At 49.5% G+C, this 24,123-nt stretch overlaps 1 protein-coding gene across 3 annotated transcripts in view; it reads right to left on the bottom strand.

Moving 5' to 3' along the window:
- Positions 1–216: 216 nt before the first annotated feature.
- Positions 217–24,123, bottom strand: part of cep162 (centrosomal protein 162) — a 34,435-nt gene continuing 10,528 nt past the window's right edge. For 2 of the 3 annotated variants that reach the window (XM_079240301.1, XM_079240299.1), the window contains exons 10-30: positions 20,728–20,919; positions 20,368–20,550; positions 20,206–20,287; positions 19,637–19,940; positions 19,389–19,569; positions 19,146–19,306; positions 15,742–15,876; positions 14,493–14,624; positions 14,290–14,402; positions 14,126–14,219; positions 13,928–14,054; positions 13,285–13,448; positions 13,076–13,180; positions 12,772–12,996; positions 11,259–11,465; positions 10,865–11,165; positions 10,661–10,793; positions 10,448–10,589; positions 10,275–10,373; positions 5,153–5,287; positions 217–517 (exon numbers count right to left, since the gene is read on the bottom strand). In XM_079240301.1, the coding sequence (XP_079096427.1) occupies positions 305–517; positions 5,153–5,287; positions 10,275–10,373; positions 10,448–10,589; positions 10,661–10,793; positions 10,865–11,165; positions 11,259–11,465; positions 12,772–12,996; positions 13,076–13,180; positions 13,285–13,448; positions 13,928–14,054; positions 14,126–14,219; positions 14,290–14,402; positions 14,493–14,624; positions 15,742–15,876; positions 19,146–19,306; positions 19,389–19,569; positions 19,637–19,940; positions 20,206–20,287; positions 20,368–20,550; positions 20,728–20,919 (3,428 nt within the window). In that variant the 3' untranslated portion in view covers positions 217–304. The remainder of the gene's footprint in view (positions 518–5,152; positions 5,288–10,274; positions 10,374–10,447; positions 10,590–10,660; positions 10,794–10,864; positions 11,166–11,258; positions 11,466–12,771; positions 12,997–13,075; positions 13,181–13,284; positions 13,449–13,927; positions 14,055–14,125; positions 14,220–14,289; positions 14,403–14,492; positions 14,625–15,741; positions 15,877–19,145; positions 19,307–19,388; positions 19,570–19,636; positions 19,941–20,205; positions 20,288–20,367; positions 20,551–20,727; positions 20,920–24,123) is intronic. The other variant, XM_079240300.1, reaches the window with a different exon arrangement.

The following is a 24,123-nucleotide window of genomic DNA, read 5'->3' on the forward strand; positions in this document are numbered from 1 at the left end:
TGCATAAAGGAAGGAGGTCTGAGAGGAAGGAGGAAGAAGGAGGTCTGAGAAGAGGGAGGTCTGAGAGACAAAGGAGGTCTGAGAAGGAGGTGTGAGAGGAAGGAGGAGGCGTGAGACCGGCAGGTCTACATGACTGAACGCTGTCCAGGGATCTCCAGATCCAGGTCTATCTGTGGTTTTATGGTAGATCAGTTTTCATGGAGGATGAGCAAACGGTTGGATTTTCATTGTGTTTTAATAAATTATGGTCATTTAAATAAAAAGTAGACAATCTGCTCAAACAGCCGGCAGACCAGCCATCGGATCAGCTGCTCTGGAGGAGGGGGGCCGTCTTCAGGGTCTCTGCAGCCGGGAGGACCAGCCCCTGGCGCTGGAGGTGCCTCAGGATGTCCAGGATGGAGTCCAGCTCTGAGCGGAAGGCCAGCAGCTCTCTGCTCTTGTCCTGAGCCAGACGTCTCCATCGCTCCAGCTCCGACTGAAGATCAGCATCAGGAACCTGCAGCATCCCACCGATGACCTGTAGACCACACACACCGGAGACGCTGTTTCCTGGTGCTGAGAACAAACTGATGGAGAAGGTCTGAACATGGAGAAGCACGTGGAGAAAGTCTACGTTTGGTTTGATTCTTTCACAGTAAAAGAGTCCGAGACAGATTTGTAAAAATGTTTCTAAAACCGCATGTAGAGACAGAACCATTCAACCCCAGTCAGCATGCAGACGTCAGGTTTCCACGGAGACGTGACGTTTCCATGCAGACGTGACGTTTTCACGCAGACGTTTTAGCCTCAGCCACCAGATTCTGAGGTGAAAATGATGCATCCCAAACGTCTTCTTGGCTTTATTCCAGCCATAGAGGATCATTATTTTCCTGCTTTTCTCATCACTTGTTGATCTTTGGCTGCTCCTGATTGGACGTTACCGTCAGTTTAAGCTCTCTGGTTGGTGGAAAGTCTGACAGGAAGTGTCTTCATCATCATGTCCAGGTGAAAATAGAGGTCTCTTAGCAACATGGTAGTGATGGTGATGAAGATGTGATAAATAATGGTGGATTTACCATCTAGAGTCTCTGAATAAACACTACATGTTGGGTCTGGATTGTAAACCTCCTGGACGGGTAGAAAACCTCCGTAGACCAGCTAAAGCAGGGATGGGCAACTGCGGTCCTGGGGGGGGTCACAATCCTGCAGGTGTTAGGAGTTTACCTGCTGCAACACAGCTGACTCACATCACCAGGTAACTAGCAAACTTGTACAGAGTTCAATGTCAAGCCCTGCGAAAGTCTGCTAGTTACATCTGAGTCAAGTGTGTTGCAGCAGGGAAACTCTGCAGTTCCTCATCGCTGATATACTTTACCTCGCAGAGCAACACACTACCTGCCTGAGACATTGGGGAGGATGTAAGTGTCCTCAGGGGAAATCTGGGGGAGTCCCTTTATGAGAACAGTGTGGCATCTTCTGATGGAGACTTCCTGCAGGATGAAGATTCGTCCTGCTGATGATTTCAAGTTGTTAGAACTACAGGTGTGGCTGCCATCTTTAAATCATGGCTTTTGTTTAGTCCTAGACCTAAAAAATAGTTTTAATCCTTTGAACAACTGACTCTCCACATCGAGAGGAACCAGTTGAGGTGGCTCAGGCATCTGGTCAGGATGCCTCCTGGACCTCCCTGGTGAGGTGTTCCAGACACGTCCCTCTGGGAGGAGACCCCGGGGAAGACCCAGGACACGCTGGAGGGATTATATCTCTCGGCTGGCCTGGGAACGCCTTGGGATCCCCCCCGCAGAGTTGGCAGATGTGGCTGGAGAGAGGGAAGTCTGGGCTTCCCTGCTTAGGCTGCTGCCCCCGCGACCCGTGTCCCGAAGATCCTATGTTGTCGGGGCTTTATGCCCCTGGTAGGGTCACCCATGGCAAACAGGTGTCTAGGGGAGGGACCAGACCAAGCACGGCTCATAGACCTCTGTGATGATGACAAACCTGGGCATAAATGTTCCCTTGCCCAGACGCGGGTTACCGGGACCCCCCTCTGGAGCCAGGCCTGGGGGTGAGGTTGGCTCAGATGGTGGGGGAGGAAGCCGGTCAGATCTGGCAGGCCCAAACGTGTTGTGAGGGTCTGCTGGAAACGTCTGGCTGAGTCCCCTGTCAGAGCGAGCTTCAACTCCCACCTTCAACAAAGCTTCAACCATGTCCCGAGTGAGGCGGGGGACATTGAGTCCGAATGGGCTGTGTTCTGTGCCTCTATTGCTGAGGCGGCCGGCCGGAGCTGTGGCTGTAAGGTCGTTGGTGCCTGTCGTGGCGGTAATCCCAGGACTCGTTGGTGGACACCAGCAGTGAGGGATGCCGTCATGCTGAAGAAGGAGTCCTATCGGGCCTTCTTGGCCTGTGGGACTCTGGAGGCAGCTGATGGGTACCAACAGGCTAAGCGACATGCGGCTTCGGCATGCGCCAAGGCAAAAACTCGGGCGTGGGAGGAGTTTGGCGAGGCCATGGAGAAAGACTTCCAGACGGCTTCGAGGCGATTCTGGTCCACCATCCGGCGGCTCAGGAGGGGGAAGCAGTGCTCCATCAATACTGTGTACAGTGGAGATGGGGTGGAGGGAATACTTCGAAGACCTCCTCAATCCTACCAACACGTCTTCCGATGAGGAAGCAGAGCTGGAGGACTCAGGGGTGGACTCTCCTATCTCTGGGGCTGAAGTTGCTGAGGTGGTCAAAAAGCTCCTTGGCGGCAAGGCCCCGGGGGTGGATGAGATCTGCCCGGAGTTCCTTAAGGCTCTGGATGCTGTGGGCTGTCCTGGCTGACACGCCTCTGCAGCATCGCATGGACATCGGGGGCAGTACCGCTGGATTGGCAGACTGGGGTGGTGGTCCCCCTTTTTAAGAAAGGGGACCAGAGGGTGTGTTCCAGTTACAGGGGAATCACACTCCTCAGCCTCCCTGGTAAGGTCTATTCAGGGGTCCTGGAGAGGAGGGTCCGCCGGATAGTCGAATCCCGGATTGAGGAGGAGCAGTGTGGTTTTCGTCCTGGTCGCGGAACAGTGGACCAGCTCTATACCCTCTTTGGGGTCCTGGAGGGGGCATGGGAGTTTGCCCAACCAGTCTACCTGGAGAAGGCATTCGACCGTGTCCCCCGGGGGCTCCTGTGGGGGGTACTCAGGGAGTATGGGGTACCGGACCCCCTTGCACTGGTCTTGTCCATGTATTACAGGTGTCAGAGCTTGGTCCACATTGCCGACAGTAAGTCGGATTGTTTCCGGTGAGGGTTGGACTCCGCCAAGGCTGCCCTTTATCACCGATTCTGTTCATAACTTATATGGACAGAATTTCTAGGTGCAGCCGAGGTGTTGAGGGGATCCGGCTTGGTGGCCTCAGGATTGGGTCCCTGCTTTTTGCAGATGACGTGGTCCTGTTGGCTTCATCTGGTCGTGATCTCCAGCTCTCACTTGAGCGATTCGCGGCCGAGTGTGAAGCGGCTGGGATGAGAATCAGCACCTCCAAATCTGAGACCATGGTCCTCAGCCGGAATAGGGTGGATTGCCCTCTCCGAGTCGGGAGTCAGGTCCTGCCTCAAGTGGAGGAGTTTAAATATCTCGGGGTCTTGTTCACGAGTGAGGGAAGGATGGAGCGTGAGATCGACAAAATTGTCCAGTTGTGTAATTAATCTGGCCTCCAGTACCACTGTGAGTTCTTCTGGACCAGGATTTGTCCTTTAGCTCACGTTTAAAACAGGTTTCTGGAACCTTCTTCCAGCTGCATAATATTGCAAACATGAAGGACATCCTGTCTCAGAAAGATGCAGAAAAATGAGTCCATGCCTTTATTACTTCCAGACTGGATTACTACAATTCGTTATTTATGGGTTGTCCCAAATATGGCCTGAAAAGTCTCCAGCTAATCCAAAATGCTGCAGCGAGGGTTCTGATGAGGACTAGCAGGAGAGATCATATTTCACCAGTTTTAGCCTCTCTACACTGGCTCCCTGTTAAATCCAGGAGAAAGTTTAAAATTTTTCTCCTCACATATAAAGCTCTCCTGAGCTGGAACCACCAGTAGACTGCAGGTCTGGTGGTTCCAGAGTCTAGGAGAGTATGAAGAGAGGAAGGGTAAGATGGGAGGAAGGGCCTTTAGCTATCAGGCTCCTCTCCCACTGTGGGTTCAGGAGGCAGACTCCCTCCACACCTTTAAGATGGAGCTGAAAACCTTCCTTTTCCATGATTCTTATAGTTATGATATGAGCATCTCCTGAGTTGGAGTCTGCATGTACGGGACCCAAGTGTCCAGGTTCTGCTCATTGTTCTTATAGTTATAGGTAGTCTAGCCATCCATTACTTATGTAGCAATGGGGATGTTACCTGATGCACTGAGAAGTACCTCGCACTATTTCTCTAATATATTAATGTATAAATATATGCCAGTATTGCCGTCTCTAACTTATTTCTCCTTTTTTCCGCAGGTCTTCCTGAATAAGTGCAGTTGTACATGTTGATCTGTCTTTCCTGTCCTCTCCACCCCAACCAGTCGAGGCAGATGGCTGCCCTCCCTGAGCCGGGTTCTGCCGGAGGTTTTTTTCCTGTTAAAGGGGAGTTTTTTCCTTCCAACTGTCGCCGCGTGCAGCTCAGGATGGAGGATTGGATCCAAGTCATGACTCGATGCAATCAGTTGGTTTCTATTAGCGACGGTTTATGAATGGGCTTGAACCGATGTGTGTGTGAAGTACTGAGACGACGTTGTTGGGAAGCGGCGCTGTGCTAATAAAGCTGCATTGATGATGATCAGAAAGTTGCAGCAACTGTGTGAAGCTTCATGTCGAGACGAGCAAAGTGTCTGAGGAATGTTTCCATTCCCTCACTGGATTAAGGCAGTTCTGGAGGTAAAAGAGGGTCCCAACCAGGTACCACCAGGTGGTTCTGGGAAATAGTTCTTGTTTCTGTGGTTCAGTCAGCAGTAAACAGATACTAGAAGATGTTTTGTCGTCACGTAAACAGCTGATGGAACATCCCAGATGTTTCTGTTAAACGCTGAGTCATGATTGGTTCTCTAATAAACGTAGTAAGCCGGTTCCGGTGTGTGTGTGTGTGTGTGTGTGTGTGTGTGTGTGTGTGTGTGTGTGTGTGTGTGCGTGTGTGTGTGTGTGTTTGTGTGTGTGTGTCCAGACCTGCTGCAGCTCCTCCTCTCTGTGCTGCTGTCTGAGCTCCATGTTCAGGATCTTCTTCTCCAGGCTGCAGAGGAGCTTCACCTCAGAGCTCTGAGCTTCTCTGGCTTCCTTCAGCTCCAGCAACAGCCGGCTCAGCTGCAGACATTCAGATATTCAGGCATTCAGACATGCCGACATGCAGACATGGAGACATGGAGACATGGAGACATGCAGACATGGAGACATGGAGACAAGCAGACATGGAGACATGGAGACATGGAGACAAGCAGACATGCAGACATTCAGACATGCAGACATGGAGACAAGCAGACATGGAGACATGGAGACATGGAGACAAGCAGACATGCAGACATGGAGACATTGAGACATGGAGACATTCAGACATTCAGACATGCAGACATGGAGACATTCAGACATGGAGACAAGCAGACATGCAGACATGGAGACATTCAGACATGGAGACAAGCAGACATGGAGACATTCAGACATGCCGACATGGAGACAAGCAGACATGCAGACATGGAGACATGGAGACATGGAGACAAGCAGACATGCAGACATGGAGACATTCAGACATGGAGACAAGCAGACATGCAGACATGGAGACAAGCAGGCATGCAGACATGGAGACATTCAGACATGGAGACAAGCAGACATGCAGACATGGAGACATTCAGACATGGAGACAAGCAGACATGCAGACATGGAGACATTCAGACATTCAGACATGGAGACATGGAGACAAGCAGACATGGAGACATTCAGACATGGAGACATGGAGACAAGCAGACATGCAGACATGGAGACATGGAGACAAGCAGACATGGAGACATGGAGACATGCAGACATGGAGACATGGAGACATGGAGACAAGCAGACATGCAGACATGGAGACAAGCAGACATGCAGACATGGAGACATGGAGACAAGCAGACATGGAGACATGGAGACAAGCAGACATGCAGACATGGAGACATGGAGACAAGCAGACATGGAGACATGGAGACAAGCAGACATTCAGACATGCAGACATGGAGACAAGCAGACATGCAGACATGCAGACATGGAGACAAGCAGACATGGAGACATGCAGACATGGAGACATGGAGACATGCAGACATGGAGACATGGAGACATGGAGACAAGCAGACATGCAGACATGGAGACATTCAGACATGCAGACATGGAGACATGCAGACATGGAGACAAGCAGACATGCAGACATGGAGACAAGCAGACATGCAGACATGGAGACATGCAGACATGGAGACAAGCAGACATGCAGACATGGAGACAAGCAGACATGCAGACATGGAGACAAGCAGACATGCAGACATGGAGACATGGAGACATGGAGACAAGCAGACATGCAGACATGGAGACATTCAGACATGTAGACATGGAGACATGGAGACAAGCAGACAAGCAGACATGGAGACATGGAGACATGCAGACATGCAGACATGGAGACATGGAGACATGGAGACAAGCAGACATGGAGACATTCAGACATGCAGACATGGAGACAAGCAGACATGCAGACATTCAGACATGCAGACATGGAGACATGGAGACATGGAGACATGGAGACAAGCAGACATGCAGACATGGAGACATGGAGACAAGCAGACATGCAGACATGGAGACAAGCAGACATGCAGACATGGAGACAAGCAGACATGCAGACAAGCAGACATGCAGACATGGAGACAAGCAGACATGCAGACATGGAGACAAGCAGACATGCAGACATGGAGACATGGAGACATGGAGACATGGAGACAAGCAGACATGCAGACATGGAGACATGGAGACAAGCAGACATGCAGACATGGAGACAAGCAGACATGCAGACATGGAGACATGGAGACAAGCAGACATGCAGACAAGCAGACATGCAGACATGCAGACATGGAGACAAGCAGACATGCAGACATGGAGACATGGAGACAAGCAGACATGCAGACATGGAGACAAGCAGACATGCAGACATGGAGACAAGCAGACATGCAGACATGGAGACATGGAGACAAGCAGACATGGAGACATGGAGACAAGCAGACAAGCAGACATGCAGACATGGAGACATTCAGACATGGAGACAAGCAGACATGCAGACATGGAGACATGGAGACAAGCAGACATGGAGACAAGCAGACATGCAGACATGGAGACATGGAGACATTCAGACATGGAGACAAGCAGACATGGAGACATGGAGACATGGAGACAAGCAGACATGCAGACATGGAGACAAGCAGACATGCAGACATGGAGACATGGAGACATTCAGACATGGAGACAAGCAGACAAGCAGACATGCAGACATGGAGACAAGCAGACATGCAGACATGGAGACATGGAGACATGGAGACAAGCAGACATGGAGACAAGCAGACATGGAGACATGGAGACATGGAGACAAGCAGACAAGCAGACATGCAGACATGGAGACAAGCAGACATGCAGACATGGAGACATTCAGACATGCAGACATGGAGACATTCAGACATGGAGACATGGAGACATGGAGACAAGCAGACATGGAGACATTCAGACATTCAGACATGGAGACATGGAGACATGCAGACATTCAGACATGGAGACAAGCAGACATGCAGACATGGAGACATTCAGACATTCAGACATGGAGACATGGAGACAAGCAGACATGCAGACATGGAGACATGGAGACATGCAGACATGGAGACAAGCAGACATGCAGACATGGAGACATGGAGACATGCAGACATGGAGACATGCAGACATTCAGACATGCAGACATGGAGACAAGCAGACATGCAGACATGGAGACATGGAGACATGGAGACATGCAGACATGGAGACATTCAGACATGCAGACATGGAGACAGGCAGACATGCAGATATGGAGACACTCAGACATGGAGACATGGAGACATGCAGACATGGAGACATGCAGACATTCAGACATGCAGACATGGAGACATGGAGACAAGCAGACATGCAGACATGGAGACATGGAGACAAGCAGACATGCAGACATGGAGACATTCAGACATGCAGACATGGAGACAAGCAGACATGCAGACATGGAGACATTCAGACATGGAGACATGGAGACATGGAGACATGCAGACATGGAGACATTCAGACATGCAGACATGGAGACAGGCAGACATGCAGACATGGAGACATTCAGACATGGAGACATGGAGACAAGCAGACATGCAGACATGGAGACAAGCAGACATGCAGACATGGAGACATTCAGACATGGAGACATGGAGACAAGCAGACAAGCAGACATGGAGACATTCAGACATGGAGACATGGAGACAAGCAGACATGCAGACATGGAGACATGGAGACATTCAGACATGCAGACATTCAGACATGCAGACATGGAGACATTCAGACATGCAGACATGGAGACATGGAGACAAGCAGACATGGAGACATGGAGACATGGAGACATTCAGACATGCAGACATTCAGACATGCAGACATGGAGACATTCAGACATGCAGACATGGAGACATGGAGACAAGCAGACATGGAGACATGGAGACATGGAGACATTCAGACATGCAGACATGGAGACAGGCAGACATGCAGACATGGAGACATTCAGACATGGAGACATGGAGACAAGCAGACAAGCAGACATGCAGACATGGAGACATTCAGACATGGAGACATTCAGACATGGAGACATGCAGACATGGAGACATTCAGACATGCAGACATGCAGACATGGAGACATTCAGACATTCAGACATGCAGACATGGAGACATTCAGACATTCAGACATGGAGACATTCAGACAAGCAGACATGCAGACATTCAGACATGCAGACATGGAGACATTCAGACATGCAGACATGGAGACATGGAGACATGCAGACATGCAGACATGGAGACATTCAGACATTCAGACATGCAGACATTCAGACATGCAGACATGGAGACATTCAGACATGCAGACATGGAGACATGGAGACAAGCAGACATGGAGACATGGAGACATGGAGACATTCAGACATGCAGACATGGAGACAGGCAGACATGCAGACATGCAGACATTCAGACATGCAGACATTCAGACAAGCAGACATGGAGACATTCAGACATGCAGACATGGAGACATTCAGACAAGCAGACATGCAGACATTCAGACATGCAGACATGCAGACATTCAGACAAGCAGACATGGAGACATTCAGACATGCAGACATGGAGACATTCAGACAAGCAGACATGCAGACATGGAGACATTCAGACAAGCAGACATGGAGACATTCAGACAAGCAGACATGCAGACATTCAGACATGCAGACATTCAGACAAGCAGACATTCAGACATGCAGACATGGAGACATGGAGACATGGAGACATGCAGACATGGAGACATGGAGACATTCAGACAAGCAGACATGCAGACATGGAGACATTCAGACATGCAGACATGGAGACATGGAGACATTCAGACAAGCAGACATGCAGACATGGAGACATGGAGACATTTAGACATGCAGACATTCAGACATGGAGACATGGAGACATTCAGACATGCAGACATTCAGACATGCAGACATGGAGACATTCAGACAAGCAGACATGGAGACATTCAGACAAGCAGACATGCAGACATGGAGACATTCAGACATGCAGACATGGAGACATGGAGACATTCAGACATGGAGACATGGAGACATTCAGACATGCAGACATGGAGACATGGAGACATTCAGACATGCAGACATGGAGACATTCAGACAAGCAGACATGCAGACATGCAGACATGGAGACATGGAGACATGCAGACATGGAGACATGCAGACATGGAGACATGGAGACATGGAGACAGACGTGCAGACGTGGAGACATGGAGACAGACGTGCAGATATGGAGACATGGAGACAGATGTGCAGACGTGGAGACATGGAGACAGACGTGCAGACATGGAGACATGGAGACAGATGTGCAGACGTGGAGACATGGAGACAGATGTGCAGACGTGGAGACATGGAGACAGACGTGGAGACAGACGTGGAGACATGGAGACAGACATGCAGACATTCAGGCCTACGTTCCGCTTCGGCTGATAGGAGGAACGTCTGGCAGAGGAGAGGCTGCCCACCTGCTTCTGCAGAGCTTCTTCTCTGCTCCTGGAGACTCTCAGAGCCTCTTTGGATCCATGCAAGTCCTTCAGCTGCTCCTGCAGGTGCTGCATGGCCACCTGGAGGGAGACCTCAGGGTTAAAGGTCAGGATGGGTGTGAAGCAGCTCTGCTAGTGGGAAACGCAGCTCGTACCTCCTGAGTCTTCAGCTTATTGGTCAGCTCTGCGACCCTGGAGGAGGAGTGCTCCAGGGCATGTGCGGCCCGCAGATGGTCCAGGACCTGCATGTGTTCTGCCTTCATGGAGGACAGGCGCTCTGCGAAGCGTTCATTCAGCCTGCCGGGTCACATGACACAGCTCAGCCTCTCTGCTGGGTCGGGTCAAACGGGCGGAGCGTCTCCACCTACCTGCTCAGCTCCTCCTCGGCTTTCACCGCTTCAGCCTTCAGCACCTCCTTCTCCTCCTCCACCTGCAGCTGCAGCCGCTCCACACGCTGCTTCAGAGCCTCGTTCTCCTGCAGGACCTCCGAGATGTGACTTCCTGTTGGAGGGCGATGGGAGATCAGGCCCGGTTCTGATGACTAGACGGGTTGACTGGGACTAAAGCGAGACCTGTGAAGACGGTGGGCTGGTAGGTCTTCTCAGACTGAGCCGCAGGAAACGTTTCTTCTGGACGGCCGTCTCCTCCGGCAGCAGCGCTGTGTGTTCTGGTCAGGCCCGGTTGTGAACGGGGTTCTGGCCGAGGGAGGGGTCCAGACAGCATGTTCCTCCTCTCCTTCTGCAGCCTCTCCACCGTGCGGCTCAGCTCCTGAAGGCTTCGCGTCTTGCTGGCGACTTCCTGGTTGAGGCGCTCGATCCGCGCTCCAAACGCTGCCGCAGCTTGGCGCTGGTGTCGTCCTGGACTGGGCTGGGCCTGGACAGGAGCGGGCTCATCAGGACTAACCTGAGCAAAACACACGCACACACACACACTCGCTCACACACGCACACAAACACACACACACACCTTGCTCTTGAGCTGCTGCTGCTGCAGAGCCTGGATCTGCTCACGGAGACGGTTTTCCTTCTGCTGCTGGGTTTCCTGGAGGCGACGCAGGTCTTCCTCCAGACTCTGGCACCTTGACATCCACGGTTCTGACCCGGTATCTGCTGGAAGCGGCGGTTTCTGCTGCAGCTGCTGCTCCAGGTCTGAGATCTGCTGCTCGTAGCGGAGCTGCACAACAGAAACACACATTCAGTTGTTGTTCTTCACGTCTGCCGTGCTGCTTTCCGCCGGCGAAAGGACGTCCACCTGGACAGGTCCCAGCACAGCATCGTCTCAGTCTGGCTCGGGTCTCGGCTTGGACTGGACCGGGTCAGCACCTTGCTTCTGTGGTAGACCTCTGCTGTGTCAGACAGATGGACTCACATCCGTGCTGACAGCTGACCAAACGTCGGTCTGGTTCTGGAGGTCTTGAGGTTTGTCCAGATGCAGCTGAACTGGTTCAGTGTCTGCTGAGCGGACGGTCAGGAAGTCCAACATGAAACCTGCTGACTGAAGCCTGGAGAGTGGGACGTCCACTCGGTGTGAGAACAATCTTTCTGCAGCATGATGGACTCAGACAGTCTGGAGAGGAGGTGATGACCTCCCAGACGGACTGGAAGCAGCGGATCGCTGCTGGTGTCTTTCCTCCTGGGCATCGCGCTGACACCGCTGGGTGCTGCGGAGCCAAGCTCGCTCAGGATGATGTCTGTCTAACGGGCTGAAAGGACCTTCTGGTGAGGACCAGACGAGTTCTTATCTTGTGACACAGAGAACAGAGACTTCTGAAGTGTTTAGTAACAACAATGTCACAGGTGTGTGTGTTGCACCCGGTTCCTGCCAGGACAACCTGATCACCTGGGGAGTAGACCAGCTGCTGGGATTGGCTGGAGCCTTTTTCTCCCATGGTTCCAGGTGAAGGAGAGAGCAGGCTGGAGCGCGACAGAAGACAGGAGCGAAGGTCGGGAGGCCGACTCCGACGACAGGACAAGGACGCGGCAGAGACGGGGACGCTACGGGAAAGAGAGAGGACGCCTTGGCCAACACAGGAGGGGTGACGCACGCTACACCCCTCCGCTAAGCTAAGTACGCTCTCTCTTACTCGTCCTGCTTGGAGGGTGGATGACCACGACGCCTGGTTTTATTGCATGAGTTTGGTTTGTTGGTGTGACGTCGGGCTTAGACACAGATGGCTGCAGTGGATCCGACGTCGGCAGTCGGAGGAGTGGTCGCAGGATCCGAACCGCCGCCCACCAACGCATACCCCCTCGCGTCGACCAGAGAAGAAGGGAAAGAACTCGGACTCCCCTTTTTAACAAACTGTGAGCCGATTTTCTGGACGCTGTGTGCTGACTGGCAGGTTGCTCCTCAGAAGAGCTGGTTAGTGGTTCATTCGGGGCGAAGAAATCTCTCCCCCCCCCTGTTACAACGACCCCTGAAGGTTTCTCCTCTGATTGCTGCAGCAGTGAGTCTTCAGACCTGCAGGAAACCGCTCTACCTTGATCCGGTGGAACTGCTGCTCCATGGTCCTCAGGCTGCGTTTGGCATCTTCATCGTGGCTCTCCAGCTCCACCTCCAGGCGCTGAATCCTGCGCTCCAGCAGAGCATTGATCCGGCTGGGCGGGGACGTCCCGGCGCCGTCTCCGGCCGTGGCTGCAGCGTACATCAGAGCCGGCAGCGAGTTTGGGTTTCTGCTTCTGAGAATCTGCTCCAGTTCCTTCACCTGGAAGAGTGAAGCAAGAGCAGCAGCCTGGTCCTGAGAGAGAAGGGAGGAGGTCCACGGTCGGGTTTGTGGGACAAACCTGTCTCTCCAGGTCCTTCACTCGCTTTGCGTCCAGCGACTTGTCTCGGGCCTTTCTCTGCTGCTCTCGGCTGCTTCTCCCGACTTCCTGTTTCAGGTTTTCCACCTGGAATGGAGACGAGACTCCAACGTTATGGAATAAAATCAATCAAATGCAGAATTTAGTTTTCAGTGTGGAAAAAACCAAACTTGTGTTTCCTGAAGCCTCACCTGCTCTTTCAGCTGCAGTATCTCAGCTGTAGCCGTCTTCAGCCTGCCTGCATCTCGGTCCAGGAGCTCCTGGTTTTCAGCAAACCACTGCAGCTTCTTCTTCAGGGCCTCCACTTCTTCTCTGTGTTTGTCCTCCAGAACCCGCATCTCAAACGCCATGTCGCCTGAAACATTCAGCAAGGATCCAAACGCTGCGTCTAACTTTCATACCAGTTATCAGGCCTGCTGCTGGATGCTGTGTGAGTGTGTGTGTGTGTGTGTGTGTGTGTGGGGGACTTTGCTAGCTTGTAGCTTTTCTTGCATTATTCTGAATCATTATTTTTCTGTCAGCTTTGTAACTTCTGGGTTGGAAACGGAGGAAAAGGCTTCAGCAGCAAGGTCCAGTGGAGCAGCTGGGGTCCTGCACCAGAACCAGAACCAGAACCAGACAACTGAACCTCCAGCAGCTCTCCTCTCTTCCCAGATGTTTGCAGACAGATGTTAAAAAAGCAAACGATTCTAAATGCGACCTGGATCTGCGTTTTACAGACGTGTTGCTGCATCAGCATTATGTTGCAGGAAAAATAAGAAGTCTCCCTGTGTTTCTGGTCTGCTAAACGGCGCAGCCTTTTCGTGCAGGTTTGCTGCCCTGCAGCCGTCCTACCTGAGGTGGAGACGACTCGAGCTTTCGCCAGGTTTCTCTCCTTCTTCACCAGCTGCAGCTCAACCTCCACAGACTGCTTCTCCTGCTTCAGCTTGTGAATGTCTTCAGACAGCCGAGCTTCGTTTCTCTGCACACAAACACGCTTGTGATGGCGACGGCGCTGCAGCCGGACGGCGTTTCAGCTGCGGCGCCACTGACCTGCAGTACGCTGATCTGAGCCAACAGCTCTGAGACGCGTGGCTGAGCTGAGCTGAAACTGCTCGCAGGTCTACAGGCCGTCTTCAGCTGCTCCCTGAGGAGGAAAGATGTCTGTTGGTGACATGAATCATTAACATTTAAACAGCTGTCATGAACAACATCACCTTGTAAAGGCCAGTTCATTCAGCAGCCTCTGGTTCTCGTTAAACATGGCCTCCTCGTTGGCTTTTCCCCTGGCCTGCTGAGCCTTCATTTGCAGATACAGCTTCTCGTTCTCCTGGACAACCCCATCAGCAGATAAACAGACCCAGAGCTGTCTTTAGAGGGAAAATCAAACAGGAGGCCATCGGTGCTGAGGTCCACCAACCTGCTGGTAACCTTTGATGAGGGTCTCCTGCTCTCTGATCTCTTTGTCTATTTGTTTCATCTTGTCGTCTGCAGCAGCATCTGTAGCCTCCATCCACGTCCTCCTCGGACCTGCTTCCTCTGCACTTCTCAGCTAAGGAGGGGAAGAGGAAGGAGATGAGGTTTTCTTCATGTCCATGTGTTTGTGAACCAGATGAAGAACTCAGGATGTCGTCTCTTTAAACATGTCACAACACATCCTGAGGTAAGAGTCTTATTTCTGCCTCAAGGATTCAAACGTCAGACTTAAAGCTGGGCTCGGTCATGTTGGGGAGCTCCCCCTGTCTTAGCTCCTCCCCCTATCGTGGCTCCTCCCCTTGCCTGGGCTCCTCCCACTGCATTGGCTCCTCCCCCTCTGGTTCTGCTCCTTGCGTGATCCGAGTCGTGAGCCGGGTCGGGAAATCCTTCCTGCATTTTCTCAGCCATGTTTGCCTTCCGAGTTTCTTCTTCACTGCTTTGTATTTTCATCCTAACACGCTGTTAATATGTAGGGTGTGGCTATCCATCCATCCGTCCGTCCGTCCGTCCTCTTCTCAGCCACTGCTTCCAGTTAATCCAGAAGGAATCTCGAGGCATTCCCAGGTCAGTCCAGACACCCTGTAGAGGTAAACTCTTGAAGACTGGAACTGTTGAGGAAACTAATTTCAGCACCTTGTTTTCATGATCTTGTTTATTCTAACAACCAATCACTGGTGACCACATATGAGGTGACATGGACCAGTAAATCCAGTTACTTTTACACCCTCATTGATGCAGAGTCCAGCAAGAACTGGCGATCACAGCCTGTTGGTGCCAACAGAACCACATCATCTGCAAAAAGCCAGACCTGATCCTGAGTCCACCAAACCGGACCCCTGCAACACCTGGTTGGGCCAGGAGTCTGAGGAAGGTGTAGAACTAGTCCACTGTGAAAACTATACTATTTAACGGATCCCCCTCTTTAGGATCCCACGGGCCAAAAGACCCAACAGGACTCGTTCTTCAGCCTGACAGCATCCCTCGCTGCCGGAGTCCACCCACCAGTTCAAGCCATGACAAGCACGACCACCTCACGGCCGCAGCTCAGTCATGGAGGTGTGGAACACAGCCCACTCAGACGGTGTGGATAAAATATATCCCATAGAACACGGTCCGGTACCAGGACTGGACTGTATGAGGAAAAAAGACGAACATTTCCAAAGAACCGAGGCTGGATGGTGTGTGGTGGATACCTTGCTCTGTAGTAAGAAGTTCTGCTGTCTGAGAGGACCAAGCTCCTCTGCTGCTTCCTTCATCATCTGCAGCTCCTGCTCTTTCTGAGCCAGCTGGACTCTCAGACCCTCCACCTCAGATCTGTCTTCAGCCTTCTGAAAGACACATACCAACACCAAATCACCAGAGTTTAGGGTTTCTGAAAACTTCACATAGGTGTGGAGGTAAAGCAAACGTACATGTTAATACACAGACCCTCAAGGATTTATTTTGGATTTTGGTTTCAGTATTGCACTGATAACCTGATAAAACCAGATGAAACCAGATACAACCTGATGAAACTTGATCAAACCAGACACAACCAGATGAAACCAGACACAACCAGATGAAACCAGACACAACCAGATGAAACCAGACACAACCAGATGAAACCAGATACAACCAGATGAAACCAGACACAACCAGATGAAACCAGATACAACCAGATGAAACCAGACACAACCAGATGAAACCAGACACAACCAGATGAAACCAGACACAACCAGATGAAACCAGATACAACCTGATGAAACTTGATCAAACCAGACACAACCAGATGAAACCAGACACAACCAGATGAAACCAGACACAACCAGATGAAACCAGACACAACCAGATGAAACCAGACACAACCAGATGAAACCAGACACAACCAGATGAAACCAGATACAACCAGATGAAACCAGATACAACCTGATGAAACTTGATCAAACCAGACACAACCAGATGAAACCAGACACAACCAGATGAAACCAGATACAACCAGATGAAACCAGATACAACCTGATGAAACTTGATCAAACCAGATAAAACCAGATGAAACCAGACACAACCAGATGAAACCAGACACAACCAGATACAACCTGATGAAACCAGATACAACCTGATGAAACCAGATACAACCAGATACAACCTGATGAAACCAGATACAACCCGATGAAACCAGATACAACCTGATGAAACCAGATACAACCAGATGAAACCAGATACAACCAGATGAAACCAGATACAACCTGATGAAACCAGATACAACCTGATGAAACCAGATACAACCTGATGAAACCAGATGAAACCAGATACAACCTGATGAAACCAGATACAACCTGATGAAACCAGATACAACCAGATGAAACCAGATACAACCAGATGAAACCAGATACAACCTGATGAAACCAGATACAACCCGATGAAACCAGATACAACCTGATGAAACCAGATACAACCAGATGAAACCAGATACAACCAGATGAAACCAGATACAACCTGATGAAACCAGATACAACCTGATGAAACCAGATACAACCTGATGAAACCAGATGAAACCAGATACAACCTGATGAAACCAGATACAACCTGATGAAACCAGATACAACCAGATGAAACCAGATACAACCAGATGAAACCAGATACAACCAGATGAAACCAGATACAACCTGATGAAACCAGATACAACCTGATGAAACTTGATCAAACCTGATAAAACCAGGTGAAACCAAATACAACCTCATGAAACTTGATCAAACCAGACACAACCAGATGAAACCAGATACAACCAGATAAAACCCGATGAAACCAGATAAGACCCGATGAAACCAGATACGACCCGATGAAACCAGATACAACCCGATGAAACCAGATACAGCCCGATGAAACCATATACAACCTGATGAAACCAGATACAACCTGATGAAACCAGATACAACCAGATGAAACCAGATACAACCTGATGAAACCAGATGAAACCAGATACAACCAGATGAAACCAGATACAACCTGATGAAACCAGATACAACCAGATGAAACCAGATACAACCTGATGAAACCAGATACAACCTGATGAAACCAGATGAAACCAGATACAACCTGATAAAACCAGATACAACCAGATGAAACCAGATACAACCTGATGAAACCAGATACAACCTGATGAAACCAGATTAAACTAGATACAACCAGATGAAATCAGATACAACCAGATACAACCAGATACAACCTGATGAAACCAGATACAACCAGATGAAACCAGATACAACCTGATGAAACCAGATACAACCTGATGAAACCAGATACAACCAGATACAACCAGATGAAACCAGATACAACCAGATGAAACCAGATACAACCTGATGAAACCAGATACAACCTGATGAAACCAGATGAAACCAGATGAAACCAGATACAACCAGATGAAACCAGATACAACCTGATGAAACCAGATACAACCTGATGAAACCAGATACAACCTGATGAAACCAGATACAACCTGATGAAACCAGATACAACCTGATGAAACCAGATACAACCAGATGAAACCAGATACAACCAGATGAAACCAGATGAAACTAGATACAACCCGATGAAACCAGATACAACCAGATGAAACCAGATACAACCAGATGAAACCAGATACAACCAGATGAAACCAGATACAACCAGATACAACCAGATGAAACCAGATAAAACCAGATGAAACCAGATACAACCAGATGAAACCAGATACAACCTGATGAAACCAGATACAACCAGATGAAACCAGATACAACCAGATGAAACCAGATACAACCTGATGAAACCAGATGAAACCAGATACAACCAGATGAAACCAGATACAACCTGATGAAACCAGATACAACCTGATGAAACCAGATACAACCAGATACAACCAGATGAAACCAGATACAACCAGATACAACCAGACGAAACCAGATACAACCAGATGAAACCAGATACAACCAGATGAAACTTCATCAAACCAGATGAAACCAGATACAACCAGATGAAACTTGATCAAACCAGATGAAACCAGATACAACCAGATGAAACTTGATCAAACCAGATGAAACCAGATGAAACCAAATACAACCAGATACAACCAGATGAAACCAGATTAAACCAGATACAACCTGATGAAACTTGATCAAACCAGATGAAACCAGATAAAACCAGATGAAACCTGATACAAGCTGAAGAAAGACGCTGCACATGCACATCAGTGACCTGCAGCAGACCCGTATGGAGGCTGTTTGTTGGTTCCAGATACCAGAAGGTTCAGTTTAACAAACTAAACTGAACTGAATTTTGCATCACAAATGTAGCTGTTGACCTCAAGCTGCAGCGGTTTCATCATGAGTTTTATTTTTAAGCACCCTCACAGACACTTTATAATAACAACACTTAAAGAACCAATGAAAGATATCAACACACAGTAGAAACAATGAACAGCCGTGTATTTGCATGTACAGAGGTTGTAATGAGAAGAAAGTCCTGAAACAGGAGGGTTTGAAGTCTAGGTGTAGACAAGTTGCCTGGTGTTACCGTTGTGTTTAACATAGTTACCAGGTAGTTAATAGGTTTACGTCGGTTGCCAGGTGAAGGCTGGTCCTACCCTGATTTGTGGAGGATGCTGCATGGGTCTGGCCTCATGAGGACTTCTGACCGTCTCTGCAGCATCTGTACGACTGCTGGCTTGCATCTGCTGCTGCAGGACCTCCACTAAGGACTGAACAGACGCCACCAGCTCGCTGCTCACCTTCAGACCAGACTCTGCTGACCAAAAACAGAAGACAGACTCACTGATGTCACATGACATGGTAACGGTGGCGTCGTGACTGTGTGAAAGCCGAACAACCTGCAGAGATGAAGTCATCGTTTCTTTGGCTCTTTGTGGTTTGGACTTTAGGTGGATGGAGAGGGGAACGGTTAAGAGAGGATTGAGCTCTCGCTGATGGTCCTGATGACCTGGAATTCAGAGCCGGCCTCCCCCTCACAGGAGCCACAGAGGGAGGAACAGCAGAGGAGCCGCGGGAACCCTGGAAGGTGTGAACTTTTCAGTGTTGTGTCTTAAATCTCAGGCAGAGAATGAAAACGTTTCCTCACCGGTTGTTTTCTAGCTCTGGTGGCCTTCGGTGATGTCTGAGCGGGACAGTTGTCATGATCCCGCATCAGTCTGGCCACCTCCTCCCTGATGCTCCCGGTCCGGGCACGGTCGGGGGTGTCAGGAGAGGTGGACGGATGGCTGGTTACTCCCCAGGCTCCCTTCATCCCCACAGCCGCCTTTCCGGTCTGCTTCTGATCCGACTCTGTACGAGACTTCACTGAAAAAGTCCTCTCCAGAGACTGGGAAGTCTCTGCCTGCTTGAGCTCCTCACCACTAGGATCTGATCTGCAGTTAAAGGAAGAGCTTCCACAGGAAGAAAAGACATTTGATGAAAATGTTTCAGGCTCTTTGTGTTTCATCTACAAATGCTAGGACTTGATTGGTTGTTTTACTGGGAATGAAATGCCAGTTGCTGAGGTATGGAACATCACTGGTTTTATTTACATGAGAACTGACTTTTTCTTTCTGGTTATAATCCATCCATTCCTGATGTGTATGCCTTTAGCTGAACGTTTCATAATCCTGAACCTGTAACCTCTAGCTGTGTTTTGACCTCATGTTTCTGCACCTGACAGGCTGGAGGGTGAAGCCTCTGACGAGGGGGTCGTCTGGCCGGATGGGCCTCAGCAGCTCCTCCGCTGTAGGCAGGTCTAAATGCAAACACACGTTTCACACACATATCCTGGGTTTTCATAAGCACATCATGCATGGCAGCAGCATCACGTCTGACCGGACTCTGTGGTGGAAGCAGGCTGGACAGACTGCAGAGGATGAGGAGGAGGAGAGGAAGGTTTTGTGATCCTGCCTTCCACAGAGAAATAATTATCATCTGAATCCTTTCCAGCGTGAATCTGCCTGTAAGCCTCGTGTAGAGCGTCCATGTCCGAGCCTCCGCTCTGTCCATGCGGCTGGCCTGGACAGACACACGTCACCAAGGATTCACCAGAGAGGCATGTTTAAACCCATCATCTCCCAGTTACCTGATCAGTTTCATTTAAAACACATTATTTATTCTCCGCTGAAAAAACATCAACAACTTGTTCTGTTCATAACATTTTACACTTTCCAGCGTGTCTGTCATGTCCATTACCTCTGTCCGGTGAGCCAGCCACGTCCCTCCTGTCCTCTCCACCCGTGTCATGTCCATTACCTCTGTCCGGTGAGCCAGCCACGTCCCTCCTGTCCTCTCCACCCGTGTCATGTCCATTACCTCTGTCCGGTGAGCCAGCCACGTCCCTCCTGTCCTCTCCACCCGTCTCATCCAAGGAATCATACAGAGACACTGCCAGCAGAAGTCAGGTTCAGTGACTGCACTCCTCAGACGAAAACATTTGTTCTCACAGGAATGTCTGAACGTTTCAGGTTTTAACACGGAGAAAGAAACGCAACCAGTGAGACTTTCAGGACGACATTCACATCTTTCATTTCCAGCGTTAATTGTCTGAACCAAGTGACTGAAAACAGACGAATCAGAAAATACAACGATTCTGAAAATAAAATCATGAATATCAGACGTTTAATCGTTTTAAAAAACCAACTAATGAAACAGGTCTGGAGAGAACTTCAGGTATCTGTCCAGGTATTTCCGCTCCAGCTGCCTCAGTTATAAAGTTTGTTTTTTTTTATCTCCAGAATGCAGGTTTCATCTCCTTCAGATCCATTTAGATCCCAGTCCAGAGTGTGGTTGTGATCCGCTCTTGGCTGGTTTCTGCTGTGTTTTGGGTCAAGATCCCGTTGAGGACCCGTGAGACCAAACCCTCAGATGTTAGCACCTGTGGCTCCAGAATGTCTCTGTAGTCTTCAGATCTCATCGTATTCTGAAGACTTACAACATCTGAACCAGAACCAGCAGAACCACTTCAGACCAGAACCAGCAAAACCACTTCAGACCAGAACCAGCAGAACCACTTCAGACCAGAACCAGCAAAACCACTTCAGACCAGAACCAAACCTCCTCCAAATTTCACAGCATTCTACAGTCCTCTGGTCTCTGAACACAGATGGAGTAACTTTCCAACCTGCTCAGTTCAGAGGGGTCCATGTTTACGGTGATCCGTGTTCATTGGAGTCCATGTTCATTGGAGTCCGTGTTCCTGGTGGTCCGTGTTCCCGGTGGTCCGTGTTCATTGGAGTCCGTGTTCCTGGTGGTCCGTGTTCATTGGAGTCCGTGTTCCCGGTGGTCTGTGTTCATTGGAGTCCGTGTTCCTGGTGGTCCGTGTTCATTGGAGTCCGTGTTCCTGGTGGTCTGTGTTCATTGGAGTCCGTGTTCCCGGTGGTCCGTGTTCATTGGAGTCCGTGTTCCTGGTGGTCTGTGTTCATTGGAGTCCGTGTTCCCGGTGGTCCGTGTTCATTGGAGTCCGTGTTCCCGGTGGTCCGTGTTCCTGGTGGTCCGTGTTCCCGGTGGTCCGTGTTCATTGGAGTCCGTGTTCCTGGTGGTCCGTGTTCATTGGAGTCCGTGTTCCTGGTGGTCCGTGTTCCCGGTGGTCTGTGTTCATTGGAGTCCGTGTTCCTGGTGGTCCGTGTTCATTGGAGTCCGTGTTCCTGGTGGTCCGTGTTCCTGGTGGTCCGTGTTCCCGGTGGTCCGTGTTCATTGGAGTCCGTGTTCCTGGTGGTCCGTGTTCATTGGAGTCCGTGTTCCTGGTGGTCCGTGTTCCCGGTGGTCTGTGTTCATTGGAGTCCGTGTTCCTGGTGGTCCGTGTTCATTGGAGTCCGTGTTCCTGGTGGTCCGTGTTCCTGGTGGTCCGTGTTCCCGGTGGTCCGTGTTCATTGGAGTCCGTGTTCCTGGTGGTCCGTGTTCATTGGAGTCCGTGTTCCTGGTGGTCCGTGTTCATTGGAGTCCGTGTTCCTGGTGGTCCGTGTTCATTGGAGTCCGTGTTCCTGGTGGTCCGTGTTCCTGGTGGTCCGTGTTCCCGGTGGTCCGTGTTCCCGGTGGTCCGTGTTCATTGGAGTCCGTGTTCCTGGTGGTCCGTGTTCATTGGAGTCCGTGTTCCTGGTGGTCCGTGTTCATTGGAGTCCGTGTTCCTGGTGGTCCGTGTTCATTGGAGTCCGTGTTCCCGGTGGTCCGTGTTCATTGGAGTCCGTGTTCCTGGTGGTCCGTGTTCATTGGAGTCCGTGTTCCTGGTGGTCCGTGTTCATTGGAGTCCGTGTTCCTGGTGGTCTGTGTTCACGGTGGCCCGTGTTCATTATTGTAAATAATTTAAATGACCTCAGACCAGCTCAAAACTACCAAACTTTCAGCACTTTTAGGATTTTAGACCCATTTAGGTTTGAATGAGTAATCATTACCTTGGAGGTGATGCTGTTGCCCACGTTTATCTGTCTTTTAGCAGCAACTTTATGTAAAGACTACTGGGAGGTTTCTTTTCTACCAATGGGTCTGGGTCTAAGTTGGACTCCATCAATGTTTGGGAGTGATCCAGAAGGAATTGTGGATTGAGGCATTTTCAAAAGAATTTTTTACTATATGGGTGGAAATGATTTGCTTGGCGGAGGTTTGTGCGCTCAGTGTTTTTCTACCTCGTATAGAAACACACACAAAACCTTTTCCATAAGCACTAAATATCAAAGGGATGGGTCTCAGGCAGAGATCCACTCCATGGATTTGTCCAAGATTAGCAACAACAGTGACTTCATACTGTTAATATTGTTATGTTGTTTCAGATACTTCCTCTGGTGATCTTCATGGCCAAAAATGTTTCATTGACTTCTACTGAAAATTTATCTTTTAATCTCAGTCATTGAAGTTTAAAACCATTTAATATTTAACACCAGCGTTTCATTTTGAAGGAAACTTGTTATATGTGATATTTTACTGGATTCCACCAGATTTACTGGTTTCTCACTGAAGGAAGATGCAGGAAGTTCTGCTATTTTTCATCTATAGCGAGGTGTCATGGGACCACCAGGGGGCGCTAACAGGGATTTGTTTCTGAAATAACCTCTAATACAATGTTAATTAGATGTTTATTATATTTCACACACACACACACACACACACACACACACACACACACACACACACACACACACACACACACACGTGGGTAGTTTTTAAGCAGGTCTGAAGTTGTTCAAGTGTTTGATAAAAAAAACTATAATATTGAAGTTTGGTGATTTTTGTTGGAGGTTTTTGGTAACTAGTGGTGCAAAACGCATCAACAGGGTATAAAAACACTCGAGAGTAAAAGTAGACTTAAAAAAGGACTAAAAAGAAGAGATGCTGCAAAATATTCTGCTACAAGTTGTAGCGCAGCCAAAATGATCAGCAAATGCATTAAAACAAGAAAAATGTAGAAAAGTGCCAGAAGAAAAGACAGACTGTGGCGTCCACACCAGTTTCATTAGTTTGATCTGAAATAATCTGATAAAAGAAGTTTATTTTCAGTAAAGGATGCTGCTGCTTTGCTGTGGTCAGCTTCAGGCCTCAGAATAAAACTTTCTCAGCATGAAGATGTGTCGCATTAACCTCCTTTTCTCTAACAGACTT

The sequence above is a fragment of the Telmatherina bonti genome (genome assembly GCF_933228915.1).
Source record: "Telmatherina bonti genome assembly, chromosome: 5".
In the NCBI taxonomy this organism is placed as follows: Eukaryota; Metazoa; Chordata; class Actinopteri; order Atheriniformes; family Telmatherinidae; genus Telmatherina; species Telmatherina bonti.